The sequence below is a fragment of the Sus scrofa genome, chromosome 6, assembly GCF_000003025.6.
Source record: "Sus scrofa isolate TJ Tabasco breed Duroc chromosome 6, Sscrofa11.1, whole genome shotgun sequence".
NCBI lineage: Eukaryota > Metazoa > Chordata > Mammalia > Artiodactyla > Suidae > Sus > Sus scrofa.
The window spans coordinates 53,275,305-53,290,031 of record NC_010448.4 but is presented as its reverse complement, the minus strand read 5'-3'; the positions used below and the strand labels follow the sequence as shown (position 1 = coordinate 53,290,031).

Here is a 14,727-nt window from a genome sequence, read left to right as displayed (position 1 = left end):
TCTTTCTTTCTTTCTTTCTTTCTTTCTTTCTTTCTTTCTTTCTTTCTTTCTTTCTTTCTTTCTTTCTTTCTTTCTCTTTCCCTTTCTCCCTCCCTCCCTCCTTCCTTTCCTTCCTCCTCCCTCCCTCCCGTCTGTCCATCCGTCCATCCTTCCTTCTTTCCTTCCTCTCCCGCCCCAAGGCATGCAGAAAGTCCCTTCTTAAAATACTGTATGTCTTTAGGACAACTTCCAGAGACTTTAACTTACTGTTTTTTAAAATAGCTTTTATCAGTTAATTTGTTTCGCCGAGTTCCTTACTCGACGTTTTCAGAAGTCTTATCCCCCTTCCCTGCAGTCTTTTTCTTTTCTTTCATTGTCTTTTATTTTCTTGTGATGTGAACTGTCATCCTGTGATCCACCGGGCGCAGGACAGTGCTGCGGCGACTCTGGGCACAGGGTTAGACTCGAGATCTCGCTTAACTGCGGCGTTTTGCCCATTGACTAGTAACCTTGCGTTTCCCCCCTCCCTGAGCCCCGGCAGCTCCTGTTCCCCCCTTAATGACATCAGTTTGACCACTTCAGCTGCTTTATTGAAGTGGAGTCGTGCGGAAATCCTCTTTCTGTGACTGCTTTATGTCGCTCAGCCTAACGTCTCCAGTGTGCGTCCATGTCATCGCACGTTGCAGAAATTCCCTTCGTAAAGACGAAGTCGAGTTCCGTTGCATGTGCGAAGCACGTCTCCTTTACATCTTTGTCTGTCAGTGGACCCTTAGGCTGCTTCCACCTCTTAACCAGTGTGAGTAGCTGGCGCCAGTGTGGGCGTGCAGGTGTCTTTGTGCGGTCTTCATTTCTGTTCTTGTGGATGAATACCCGGCAGTGGGATGGCTGGATCATGTGTATGTTCTGTTTTTAACCTCGAGGCACCTCCATACCATGCAGTCCTAAAGAGCCTGCTTTTCACCTGCTCTGGAGAGGCGGACAGAAGGGGCCTCCTGGTTCAATTCTAGCTGGTCTTCTTGAGACTTTTCTTTGTGTGTTTTCTAGATCACACGGACGGCTCTTTTGGCATCTGCGTGGTGAAGGACGACACCAAGATCAGCATTGAACCGTGAGTCGCAACAGGCTTAGGACCTGAGGGCCCTTCCCAAGTGGGAGTGCTTTGACGCTGCTTGCATTCCGGGTCGGCTTTTCCCGAGGGCACCTTCATCGGGGAGGTCAGGCCTAGACCCAGAACCTCTCAAGGAGAGAAGTGGGGGCTTGAGCGCATGTGGGAAGGCCCCCAGCGTTCCATCTGTCTGGAGATTCCCTAGCTGGGCCATGGGGACAGAAAGCCCAGCACCCTGGGGTCCCAGGTGGAATTGGGGATGGCACAGTGCAGGGCTCTGGAGTGGCCACGGAGGGGCGAGATGGATGTGGCAGCCTCCCAGGTGTCGGCACACGCCTCCCCTGTGCTAGACCCTTAAGACACCGGAGGCCCAGGAATCTGGCGACAGAGCAAAGCGGAGGAAGGGAGAGCATAGCCCTTGCGGTTTCTGGAAGGCTGGTGTGTGTCTGTCACTCCATGTGTCTGGGAGACGGCAGGGGATCCCACAGAGCAGGGCTGTGGCCTGGGAGCAGGGCTCACCTCCCATCTCTGCTCTGTTCCTGGCTCAGTCCCACACCCATGTCTTGTATGTCTGTGTGCGTGGCCTCGTTTCAGACACATCAACATAGGAAGCCGGTTTCAGGCGGAGATCCCGGAGCTCCAGGACAGATTGCTGGCGGGAACCGATGAACACGTAGCTTCTCTGGTCTGGAAGCCGTGGGGAGATGTGATGACCAACCCAGAAACGCAGGATAGAGGTGGCTGAGACTTTGGGGCCACCTTCCCCATGGGCCTCTTCCATCTCCAAGGAGATGGCCTCCCAGTTCTCACCTTGACCAAGAAGCATTGTCCCTGCGGGGCGGGGGTGGCAGGTGGCCTTCAGCCCCGCCCTGCTCTCCTGCACTGCGGTCCCTCGCCCCTGCCTGTCCTCTCTCACGGGAGCTGCCGGCCCGTCCAGAGCAGGTGCCCGGAGCAGGCTTTCTGCCCTCCCTCCGTGTCCCTCCCTCCCCTGGGCCCGCTCTCACAGCGCCGCCGCTGAGAGGGAGATGGGCCGGGAGCCGTAGTCCGCGCAGTCGGTCGGGGCGGCCGCCTCGCCGGCTCTTGCTGACCCTCGTCTCCTCTCCCCCCTGCCCGGCGGGGGCTGCTTGCCCGCCCGACCCAGTGACGGAGCTCTGCAACGCGGCCTGCTCCAGCGTGATGCCGGGCGGGGGCACCAACCTGGAGCTGGCTCTGCACTGCCTGCACGAAGCCCAGGGTGACGTTCAGGTGAGGTGGAGGCGAGGGGTGGCGGCGGCGGCGGCGAGCTCCCTGCTCCCCTGGGTGTGTGCCTGGGCCTCCTGCTTGGGGGCTTGCCGTTATGAAACTGAAGGTGGTCCCCTTCACCCCGGTGACTTGGGGATCGGCGTCGTCCTTGTGAGCGCAGAAGCGCACACATTCAGGCTCAATGTATGTGTGACTGGCCCTGGGGAGGTGGATCCTGGGAGAACCGACTCAGGTCTGCGTCAGTCTGGTTTACGTATTGAACTTTGGATTGTTTGATTCCACACCGATATATGGACACCTCTGATGCAGCAGAAGTGCCTCTGCCTCTTCCAAAGACCCTCTTCACAGGCCTGAGGTTTAGGAAATCGCAGTCCAGCTGTGTAATAGGAGAGGAAGTCACATCACCCGGGTTAGAGACCAAAGGGACAGGGCCACCTGGTGCTTCTTCTCAAGCTCAGGGGCAGGGCGGGCACATGCTGGGTGCGCGGCAAAGGCAGGAACACCTATTTACTGGGTCCTCTTGAGAACCTGGGGAGGCCCTGGTACCAGGCTGGGAAGGCTGAGGGCTGCCCTCGGGTTTATGCCTGCCGCCACCATCTGCAGTTCTTAGTACATCTTGAACAAGGAGCCCTGTGTTCCCAGTTTGCACTGGGCCCCGCAGATCACCTAGCTAGTCCTGACTGCAGTGACACTGCTGAGCAGGACAAAAGCCCTCTCTGTGGCGCTTACATGTTTGAAGGGTACATTTTAGGTTTGTTTGTTTTTTTCCTGGTCCCGTCTACAACATGCGGAAGTTCCTGAGCCAGGGCTCGAACCTGAGCTCCAGCTGTGACAACACTGAATCCTTAACCACTAAGCCACCAGGGAACCTCAGGAAGTCTGCTTGTTGACAGTGATAGATGCTGGTGAACAGGATGAAGAGGATGGCGTGGGGCCAGGCGAGGGCCGCGCTGTTCTGAACGCTGCTCCGAACACTGCTCCTGGAGGAAAGGAGCTTGTGCCAGAACAAGTCCACACCCTGGTTCCTTCAGCACGAAAACCTCGCTGTGGGAGTTTCCCGCTAGGTGCAGTGGGTTAAGAATCTGACTGCAGCAGCTCGGGTTGCTGCAGAGGCAAGGGTTCAATTCTTGGCCCGGGAACATCCATTACGCGGTAGGCGCAGCCTTCAAAAAAAAAGCAAACCTTGCTGTGAGAAAGGTCACGGCAGCGGCATGCAACAGAATGCCTGCTACTGCAGGCTGCGTGCTCCCCAGGTGACCTGACCCACCACACTTTGGGTCACCCTGGGGCAGGGAAGGCACTGGGGAGGGCTGCAGGTGCTTTTCAAATGGATGAAAGGAGGAGGGGGCCCCCCCTCACCCGCTCTCCTTCAGAGAGTCACCTGCCGCTCCTCTTGTTCTAGGAGGCCCTGGAGACCCTCTTACTCAGAGGACCCCAGAAGTCGCGGACTCACCCTCTCGCTGACTATCGCTACACAGGTGACTGGAGCGAGGCTGCCCGCATGGCTTTGGCCTGGCCGAGACCCCTGTGAGCCAGCCGGTTTCCAGGGCAAGCTCTGCTTGCGCCCCTTGGCGGTCTCTCGGGACCTTGCCTTCCCCCTTTCCCCTGTCCCCTCATGGCTCTCCCCAGCCAGGAAGGGGCGCCAGGAAGAGTGGGGGGCTCAGGGTCAGCAGCTGAGTACAAGTCAGGCAGCCTGGGGTTCCCGCCTGCCCTTGGCAAGCCCCTTAGGCAGCGGAAGTCTCGTTGCTGCATCGGCCAAGTGGGGAGAGTAATAGCCCCCACCTGCTTCGGTTTTTGCGAGGGTTGGGAGATAGAGCAGGTAAGGGCTTAGCAGAAACCTGGACACATAGTCGAAGCGTGGCAATGGCAGCTGAAAGGCCCGGGCTGCGTTTCAGCCATGGCCGAGGTCCCAGAACTGTCCTGGGCTCTTTCTCCAATAGGTTCGGACACCTGGACCCCGATGGAGAAGAGGCTCTTTAAGAAGGCGTTCTGCGCGCACAAGAAGGACTTTTACTTGATACACAAGACGGTAAGGCTGGAGTCGACGAGGCTCCCTCACCCGGCTGAGACTCTAGGGCCGCAGGGCCTGTCGGGGGTGAGACTCGGCTCCCACAGTGAACCTCACGAAGCCCTTGCTGTGAACCGCCACCAACAGCACAGAAAGGCAGCCCGGCTCCAGATAAAGCCCTCAGGCCCCTCCCCCCTGTCCTGCTTCCCATTGGAAACCGGATGGGCAGTTACTAAATGCTCACGCAGGTTTTACACGCACTTACACACTTTCTCAAAAATGAGTGAGATCATGTATTTACTATCCTGCTGATTATTTTGCTTTTCAACTTGATGTACTGCAAACTGCGGTGTAAAGTGTCAGATTGGATGTTTGACATGTTTTTACACTTGTAAGACCATCACCACGATCAGGAAAATGAAAATATCGGTCACCCCCAAAAGTTTGTTTGCTCTTGCAGCTTTGTAACCTCTCCTTCCCACCACCCCTGTTACTAGTCGGCGCAGTCTGCTTTCTGTCACTGTGAATTAGTTTGCGTTATCTAGAGTTTTAGGTAAATGGGAGAATCTCGACCTGCTTTGACTGGCTTCGTACACTAAGCGTAACGATTTTGAAATTCAGGCACGTTGTCGTGTGTACCAGTAGTCTGTCTCTTCATTGCTGAGTAGTATTCTGCCGTGTAGACGACCACCGTGCACTACCGTCCTTCTGGGGTGGTGGCTTCCAGCTACTGATGACTGTCGATGGCGCTGCCGTGCGCACTCGCGGCAGGTCTCTGCGCGGCCTGGCCGTGGGGAGGCATCGTATGGTTGACGTATATTCGACGTCTTATGAAACTGCCAAACCGCTTTCCAAAGTGGCTGTGCCGTTTCACATGCCCACCAGCAGGTTAGGAGAGTTCCCGGTGCCCCACACCCTGGCCCACACCGATGTGGTCAGCTCTCTCCTTTCAGCCATTCTAATGCGTGCACGGGAGCGTCCGGCCCCATTTTCCTGATGCCTAATGAGGCTGGGCATCTTTGGGCTCATTTGCACCCTCTTTGGTGAGGTGTCTGTTCATATCTTTTGCCTCCGTTTTTATTGGGTTTTATGCTGCTGTTGTCGGGCGGGGCTCTGTGTCGGTTTTCGGGATGGTGATGGAGAGATTCGGGGCTTCCATTCCTTTACTGTCTCCTTGTTCCTGCCATTTCTGAAGATGGGGTGTTAAAAGATTTGACTGTAATTGTAGATTCATTTTTCCTTGGAGTTCTGTTGGTTTTCTCTTCATATATTTTGAAGCTGACTCAGATGCATGTGGATCTTATTTCCTCTTGATTAATTATCCCTCTCTATCATTATGAAATGAATTTCTTTATCCCTTGTGTTACTTTTTGCTCTGAAACCTACTTTTTTGATATTAATATAGCCAACTACTCCAACTTTCTTACAATGGGCATTGGCATAGTATATCTTTTTCATCCTGTCACTTTTAACTTATTTGTGTATTTATATTTAAAGCGCATTCTTGTAAGTGGCAAGTGGTGAGTGTAGCTCTTTTTATTCCACATGAAATATTCAGACTTTTTTTTTTTTTTTTTTTTTTTTTTTTGGTCTTTTTAGGGCCGCACCCACAGTGTATGGAGGTTCCCAGGCCAGGGGTGGAATCAGAGCGGTAGCTGCCGGCCTACACCACAGCCACAGCAACTGGGGATCTGAGCCTCGTCTGCAGCTTACATCACAGCTCACAGCAATGCCAGATCCCTAAGCCACTGAACAAGGCCAGGGATCGAACCTGCGTCCTCATGGTTCCTAGTCGGATTTGTTTCCACTGCACTACGACAGGAACTCCCCGTTCAGTAATTTAAAGATGCTCTCCTTTCTTCTTGCTTTTAATTGTTTCCAACAACTCTACTGATGCCCTTGCTTTCGTTTCTCTGTCTGTATATTAAAAACATGGGATCTTTGTTTTTCCGGCTGGTTGTTTTTAGGAATTTCTCTTCATCACTGGTTTTGAGCAGTTTAATTATGATTTGCTTTGGTGTGGCTTGCTTTCTTTCTTTCTTTTCTTATGCTTGGGTTTGTGACACTCTTTGATGTATAGGTTTATAGTTTTCATTAAATTGGGGGGACGTCAGCCTTATTCAGATATTTCTTCTCTCCCTCCCTCTCCTCTGAGGACTCACTTACATGTGCACCAGGGTTCCTGCAGGTGTCCCACTGCTCCCTGATATTTCCGTTTTTATGATTTTTTTCCTCTGGGTGTTTCCTTTTTGGATGGTTTCTCTGGCTGCCTTCAGGTTCACTAATCTTTTCTTTTGCAGTGTCTAATTGGTCATTATTCCTGTGCAGTGTAGTTTTCAAATCAAACTTTACAGTTTTTATCTCCAGAAGTTCTGTTTGGTCTTTTTTATATCTTCCAAATCTCTACTACTCTTTGAAGGCATACAGTTATAACAACTTTTAATGTGTCTCCCTGCTAATTCTAATATCTGTGTTCCTTCCGGATTGATTTCAGTGAATTGATTTTTCCCCCCTCATTAATGTCATACTTTCCTGCTGTTTTGAATGTTTGATAATTTTTCACTGGATTCCAAGCATTGTGAATCTTAACTTGTTGGGTGCTAGATATTTTTTTACATTCTTATAAATATTCTTGAATTTTGATGTGAGACACAGTTACTTGAAAAGAATTTGTTCCTTTTGGGTACTGCTTTGAGATTTTCTGAAGGTGGAACTAGGCTTTTCATCTAGGGCTGTTGATTACATATTACTGAGGCAAGCCCCTTCCCATGACTCCACTAATACCCCATGAGTTTTGAGGTGTTTGACCCCAGCTGGCAGGAGCAGGCCTCTGCCAGGCTCTGCACCAGCTACAGGGCCCTTTCCCTCCAGCCCCTTTGGGTGCTTCTCTACCCAGATGTGGGCAGCCTCCTTGGAGGCATGGGCTGCTCCGTGCTTGGCTGAATACTCGAAGGGAATTCTCTGCACATCTCTGGAGTTTCTCTCCTCTGCTAACCTTCATCTTGTGGATCCTGCCCCCTCGGTCTCCCCAGACACTCTACTCCAGCTTCACTCGGGAAGTCTGCAGGGCTCTGCCTAGATCCCCCGCACTCTGAGGGCCATGGCCTGGGAAAACCCTCTCAAGGCTGTTAATTGGGATGGGGGCAGTTTATTTTCTGTCTCTCAGAGAAGAATGTTTTTCACTCACGTCCAGTGTCTTGCTAGTCTTACTAACCATTGTTTCATCTCTGTGGACTGTTTCTTCTCATTGTTTTGGATGGGAGGGTAAATCCAATCCCCATTGCTTCATCTTGTTAGAAGCAGAAATTCAACTTTTTAAAACCCTAGTGATATTTCTTAGACAAGCAGAGGATATACTGTTTGTTTTGTTTTGTTTTGTTTGCTTTTTAGGGTGGCACCTGTGGCATATGGAAGTTCCCAGGCTAGGAGTCAAATCAGAGCTGCAGCTGCTGGCCTACACCACAGCCACAGCCACAGCAATGCGGGGATCCGAGCTGCGTCTGTCACCTACACCACAGCTCACGGCAACGCGGGATCCTTAACTCACTGAGCGAGGCCAGGGATCAGACCCGCATCCTCATGGATGCTAGTCGCTAGTCGGGTTCTTTAACCACTGAGCCATGAAGGGAATTCCGAGGATATACTGTTGTGATTCCTAGCTTGTGAACACACACAAAGTTGGGAAGAAAAGATCCATGTGGAAAAAAATACATTCTGAAATAGCTCCAGATGTTTAAATAGCCAATTCAATTTTCCTGAGATGTTTTCTTCCTCAAGCAATTTAACTTTTCCACTCTGCTTGGTTTTTACAGATGTTATTATTAATGGGGTCACTTGTTAGTGGAGGGAGGAGCAGACGGTGGGGTGGGAGTGCCCTAGGATCAAACCCTGCCGCAGAACCTCCTGTCCCCAGAACCTCTTCCTCTCGGGGGCCACACCCCTCAGGACCGCAGGGCTCTGCCTAGCTGTCCACAGATGCAGCGCCTGAGGGCATGCTGCTCTTGTTCCTTGCCCTCTGCAGACACGTGGCTCCGTGCGATGTCACAGGGAGCGCCGCCTGTGTACCTCTGCGTGCACCTTCCCCAGGGGAAGGCTTCCTAGGCCAGCTCAGAGCACACAGACCTTAGGTCGCGTTGGCTCTGATGGCTTCACTCTAAACCTCCCCATATCCGGGAAGGACTGTGACTCTGCCTCTTGTCCCTTGTCGCAAAGGAGCACGCCAAGCCCTCGGGGAGAGATGTTTCAGGAGGGCTTTCAGAAAGGGGCGGCCGGCCCCACGGGGGTGGGGCGGGGGGCTGGTGGACCTCAAGGCCACGCTCACAGCCGCTCCTGAGGCGCTGTCCCTGGCTGGCTTCTGTTTTCTTCCACTAGATCCAGACAAAAACTGTGGCCCAGTGTGTTGAGTATTATTACATCTGGAAAAAAATGATCAAGTTTGACTGTGGCAGAGCCCCAGGGCTGGAAAAGAGGGTCAGGAGAGAAGCAGATGAAGCAGACAGGACAGAAACAAAGGTAGCGGGTCAGGGTCGGGGTCAGGGTCTGGAGTTGAGAGCTGATCTGGACGCCCACTGCCCAGCCAGGCTGCGGGGCGCCCCGGAGACGGGTATGCTCTGGATCCCTGCACCCCAGAAGGCTGGGAGTCACCAGCACCCTTTCACTTCTGTCTCCTCTGCAGGTCACGTGCAGCCCTCGGGAGAGACCCGGCCACCGTCCAACCCCCGAGTTAAAGATAAAGACTAAGAGTTACAGGAGAGAGTCCACGCTCAACGCCAGCCCAAACGCTGGCCCCAAGCGGATGCCCGAGCCACCTGGGAGCGTGGAGGGCCAGGGCGTTTTTCCCTGCAGGGAGTGTGAGAGGTAGCAGCCCTCGCCTGGATGCACCCTACTGCCCACCCTCGGCCCTGGGGTCCCCCTCGGGGCCACCTGCCTCTCCCCTGCTCTGACCCCACATCCCCTGGTGACCCCACAGGGTCTTCGACAAGATCAAGAGTCGAAATGCCCACATGAAGCGGCACCGGCTTCAGGACCACATGGAGCCCCTCGTCCGGGTGAAGTGGCCCGTGAAGCCCTTCCAGCTGAAGGAGGAGGAGGAGGAGGACGAGGAGATGGGCACTGACATTGGCCCCCTGCCGTGGTGACTCGTGGAGGGCAGCAAGCTGGGATGGGGACCTCCAGCGCTGTCCCAGCCCCTTTGGCCTCTCCAAGGTCCCCCTCTGCTTCTGTCGTGCCCCCTCACTGTCCCCGCTGGCCAGCCAGCTTGCAGAGCCAGCGAGTTTGGCCACAAGTAGGGAGGAGATGCCCGGTCATCTGATGGCGGTGACGTCCCCGTCGGCTGGGCCCGAGGCGCCCTTCTCTTTAGGCTCATAGTCTCTCCCGTTCCCGCAGCTCCGCTCCTCCGAGCACAGAGGCCTGGGAGCCAGCACGTTAGACCCGGGGAGCCCCAGTCTTGGCCTTGGCTTGGGCTTTGGTTACATTTGTTAGGTCAGGCCGAGATGCAGAGACTCCACGGGCGGTACTCAGACCTCTGCCGTGTCGGGGCCCCTCCCGGGGTCTCTGCGTCCCGGGTTCAGTCCCTGCTCTCGCTGTGACTTGTACATTGTTAGGTTTTTTTGGTACTTGTCGACTTGTAAATCTTAATAAATGGAGTTCTTAAGCAGCTGTCGTCCGGCTTCCCTGCATGTCAGTCTGATGAAGGCTTGGGGGCCCCTGCCCTTTGCTGGAGCCACAGGGACGAGTAAGCCACGTCCCTGCCCTGGAGAAGCTGGGGCTCATCCCTTTGTCCAGCCAGCACTCATGGAGCACCTGCCTGTAGTACGTGCCAGATGGCACCCAGTCCATGTGACAGGGACACAGTGACGCAGTAACGCAGTAGGGACAGGACCCTCTCCTCACGGAGCTGATGTTTTAGAAGCAGAAAGGTAGCAATGATAAATCAGCAAAAAGGTGATTGAGTTATCGATTGAAGGTGTGCTTTGGGCCGTAGAAACAGAAGAATCGGCGAGTCAGCTGCAGCAGCGGTAAGAGTCACCTCCCCCTGGCTGGCATCCCAGCCTCAGAGGGGGCAGGACAGGGAGCAGGGCCCTCCCTTCCTGGTTTCTCTTTTCAGGCGTGAGTGGAGCTTGTGGCAGCCCTCAGCCAAACACCCCTCATGTCTCATCAGCCAGAACTGCAGCCTGTGCCCTTCCTAACCGATCCCTGGCGGTGGGAAGGGGAATGGCCGCAGGTGCCCTGCACACTCCAGATTTGTCTCCTCGGAGTTCCCGCTGTCCCACAATGGGAACAGCGGTTTCTCCGGAGTGCTGAGACACAGGTTTGATCCCCGGCCCAGCACAGTGGGCTAAGGATCTGGCATTGCCATAGCTGTAACTGTAGCTCAGATCTGATCTCTGGCCTGGGAACTCCATATGCTGCAGGGTGGCAAAAAAAAAAAAAAAAAAATAGTTTCCAGGACTGGGGAAAACCAGTGAGTTCCCTCAAGTTCATCGTCACCTGATCAAAGCTGAAATCCCATTTGCCAGGAAAAGCAGCAGCAGCAGAGATGGCTACTGGGGGGAGTTCCCCGATGGTGGTTAGGACTTGGCATTTTCACCACTGTGGCCCAGGTTCAATCCCTGGTTTGGGAAGTGAGATCCCACATTAAGCCAGTGAATACCACAGCAAAAAGGGACGGAGGGAGGGAGGAAAAGGAAGAAAGAGAAAAGAGAAGGGGAAGGAAGGAAGAGGAAGAAAGGGCTACTGGGGAGTTAGACTTGTGTCCACCACAAAGTGATGTGAGGAAAGACAGACGGGGGACCCAGTCCTAGCGAGTGACAGGGTGTGGCAGACACTGGCAGGTGGATGGCTGGAGGGAAGGCCACACTGAGAAGGGTGCTGAGGCCGAGACCTGCTTTCCAGGCCAGAGCGTGGCGAAGCAGACTCTGCCTCGGGAACATGTTGTGAGGCCCGTGGGAGGAGGACTGGAGAGCAGCTAGAAGGCTCTAAGGTGAGATGGTGGCCCCGGGCTGGGTGGCAGTGAAGGGGCCAGAAACACAGGGATTAGGGACACATCAGAGAAGCAGACTCAGGCTTGATGGGTCTCACGTCATGGGATGAGCTGTAAGGACAAAGACGGATCGAGGCTGGCGCGGCAGTGCTGGGGTCTGGGCGGCTGAGTGGATGTTGTAAACTCTGGTGGGCAAGAGGGACGCATCCGAGGGTTGATGGCTTCGAGGTGTGACTGCGCTGCCTTCCGAGGGGCGGGCAGAGGAGGAAGTGGAGCTCAGGCCGTGAGGGCACTGCGGTTAAGGGAAAGGGCCCCAGCCTCACAGGAATCTGATTTACACCCTGGCTCCTCTTTCTTCTTTGTGATCCTGGGCCAGTTACTTTCCCTGTTTGAGTCTCAGTTCTCATTCCATCACTGGGGTAGAAAATGCCTACACTGACAGATATGTTGATGAGAAAGTGTGAGTTGGGTATTGGCAGGTGCGCCAGGTGGTCTGGGCAGCTCCCACTTTCTGAGCATTGTGCCATGGCTGTCACTGTGGGGCCCACCCTCATAACAAGTGAAGCCCGACAGCTCGGGAAATGAAAGTCTGGCTTCAAGCCTGGGTGGTATCGTAGTTACCTCCTGCCACATAACAAATTAAGCTGAATCTTAACAGCTTGAAATAAATGGAAACTCATGTAATAGTGCTGCTTGGGTGGACAGGGGACCCAACTGCTTGTGGCAATCAGACTCAGCCCTGCCTTATCTGTGCTCGGAATATAGGGGCTACCACAAGTGGGTGGGCCAGAAGGGTCTCTGGGTGCAATCAGAGTTGGGCAAGGGTTTCTTAGGTGAATTACCCCCTCAGCCAAACCCCACCTCCTGCCCACCGGAAAACAGCATTTTCTCAACTGCAGATTATCTGCATCCTGTGCATCAGGGGGTCCAGTAAAAACTGCATATTCTTATACGCCACTATAGCCATTCATAATCGGAATCATTGGAGCTAGGGCCCTGGAACTTAAATTTTTCTAAAGAAGCTTTCTTAGTAAAAGAGTTTTTAGATTTACATAAAAATTGGGAAATGGTACAGAAAATGACCGTATACCCCACAGCCAGTTTCCGCTGCTATTATCGAACATTAGTGTGATACATACGGTTAATGAGCCAATATTGATATTAGTAACTAAAATCCATACTTATGCAGATTCCATCAGTTTCTACCTAGTGTCCCTCTTCTGTGCCAGGATCCTCCCAGGACGCCACACTGCATTTAGTTGTCACATCTCATCAGGTTCCTCTTGGCTGTGACAGTTTCTCAGACTTTCCTTGTTTTTGATGACAGCCATGAGGAGTCTTGGTCAGGTATTTTGGAGAATGTGCCCATCTAGGATTTGTCTAAGTTCTTCGCATGATCAGAGGAGGAGGACCACGGGGGTGAAGTGGCACTGTCATCCCATGTTATTAAGGGTACACAGTACCAACGTGACTGTCACTGTTGGTGGTACCATCCAGCACCTGGCTGACAGTGTCAGGTTTCTACACTGTCAACTTAGGCCCCCTCCCCCCTACTACTTTCTGTGGAAGGAAGTCACTGTGCAGTCCACATGTAAGGACAGAGGAGTTATGCTCCACCTTCTAGAAGGTGGAATATCCACATAATTTGAAATTATGCACAGAATATTTGCCTGTTCTCTACCATTTATTTGTTCAGTCATTTATCTCAGCATGGCTCATGGATTTATAGACTGGTTATAATCAGCGCTACTTTGTTGCTCAAAATATTCCAGCTTTGACTATTGGGAGCTCTTTCAGGTGGCTCTTGCGTCTCTTTGACATACCCCATCTTGTTTGTGTGTGTGTGAGAGAGAGACAGAGAGACAGAGATGCAGGCAGAGAGACTTCCTTTCTGGATGTACAAGAAGCTCCAGGCTCATCTTGTATGATTTCCTGCCCAGCCATTTATCCAAGGACCCCTGGTTCCTTTTAGTGGAGATGGTATTAAAACCTAAGATCTGGACGCTAGACATGGTTGAACCTGACTTTTTACCATACTCTCACCAGCATTTTTTTTTTTTAAGTGAAACCAGAGCTAGAACCTCTGCTCTCAGTTTTGCCTCTATCTCTCAGTTATGGGCATATCTCAAAGACACTGCAGGTGCAGTTGCAGATCACCACAATAACACCAGTCACAGGAGTTTTTGTTTCCCTGTGCATATAAAAGTTACCTTTACACTATCCCTGAGTCTGTTAGTGTGCCATAGTATTGTGTAAAAAAAAAAAAAGTACATATCAATTAAACGTACTTATTGCTAGAGTTCCCATCGTGGCTCAGTGGTTAACGAATTCGACTAGGAATCATGAGGTTTGGGTTCGACCCCTGGCCTTGCTCAGTGGGTTAAGGATCTGGCGTTGCCATGAGCTGTGGTGTAGGTTGCAGACGTGGCTCGGATCCCGCGTTGCTGTGGCTCTGGCGTAGGCCGGTGGCTACAGCTCCGACTGGACCCCTAGCCTGGGAACTTCCATATGCCACGGGAGCGGCCCAAGAAATGGCAAGAAGACAAAAAAAAAAAAAAAAAAAAAAAAGTACTTATTGCTGTCATCTGAGCCTTTAGCCAGTCGTAGTAGTAACATCAAAGATCACTCTTCACAGGCCGCCCTAACAAATGTAGTAATGAAAACATTTAAAGTAGTTCAAGAATTATCAAACGTGACACTGAGACGTGAAATGAGCTAATGCTGTTTGGGAAGCAGCGCAGCGCAGACACTCCTGCTCAAGGCAGGGTTCCCACAACCTTCAACTCGTCCAAAACGTAGTATCTGCAAAGGGTAATTAAAGTACAAATAAAGTGAGGTATGCTTTCTTCACTGCCCTTCCCAAGCCAGTTTCAGCATAGGTCGACAGAGGGCGCAAGAACAAGAAGACCAGTTTCCTTCTCGCCACAGACGCCTTTACAAGTGAAGGACAATAGGAGATAAGGAGCGGAGGCGGGGACTAACTACTGCGCAACGGAGCTGTCAAACCCAGGCGTGGTTTGGTCGTAACTTCCCGCACGGCCCAGGAGCTGTCACGTGAGAGGCATCGGTCAGCTGACTGGGATATAAATTCCACCGGGGAAGGTACAGGCGGAGCCAGGGTCTGGTGCTCATTGGTGGAGGCGGATCCAGCCAGGTAACACCTCGAGGAGGAGCTTGCGGGGAGGAGGAAGGGTCCTTGGCGGTGAGGACTACGATTGGCTGGCGTTGAATCACATGGGCCGTCACCCCGAGCTTCCGGAAGCGAGGCGAGCGCAGTGCGCGGACTCTTGCGCATGCGTCCAAGCACCAGGTCGCCGATTGGAAACTGAGAGTCACGGGGCGGTGTAAGGCAGCTGGCGGGGGGCGGGGCCCGCGGGGCGCGCGCCGCGCTACGAGGCCGCTGGTTGGCCA

General features: G+C 53.0%; 1 protein-coding gene across 3 annotated transcripts in view; it reads left to right on the top strand.

Moving 5' to 3' along the window:
- Positions 1–9,990, top strand: part of ZNF541 (zinc finger protein 541) — a 31,393-nt gene extending 21,403 nt beyond the window's left edge. For 2 of the 3 annotated variants that reach the window (XM_021094644.1, XM_021094642.1), the window contains 8 exons: positions 1,024–1,087; positions 1,679–1,821; positions 2,226–2,329; positions 3,729–3,804; positions 4,267–4,355; positions 8,706–8,846; positions 9,010–9,191; positions 9,304–9,990. In XM_021094644.1, coding sequence (XP_020950303.1) covers positions 1,024–1,087; positions 1,679–1,821; positions 2,226–2,329; positions 3,729–3,804; positions 4,267–4,355; positions 8,706–8,846; positions 9,010–9,191; positions 9,304–9,472 — 968 coding nt within the window. In that variant the 3' untranslated portion in view covers positions 9,473–9,990. The remainder of the gene's footprint in view (positions 1–1,023; positions 1,088–1,678; positions 1,822–2,225; positions 2,330–3,728; positions 3,805–4,266; positions 4,356–8,705; positions 8,847–9,009; positions 9,192–9,303) is intronic. The other variant, XM_021094643.1, reaches the window with a different exon arrangement.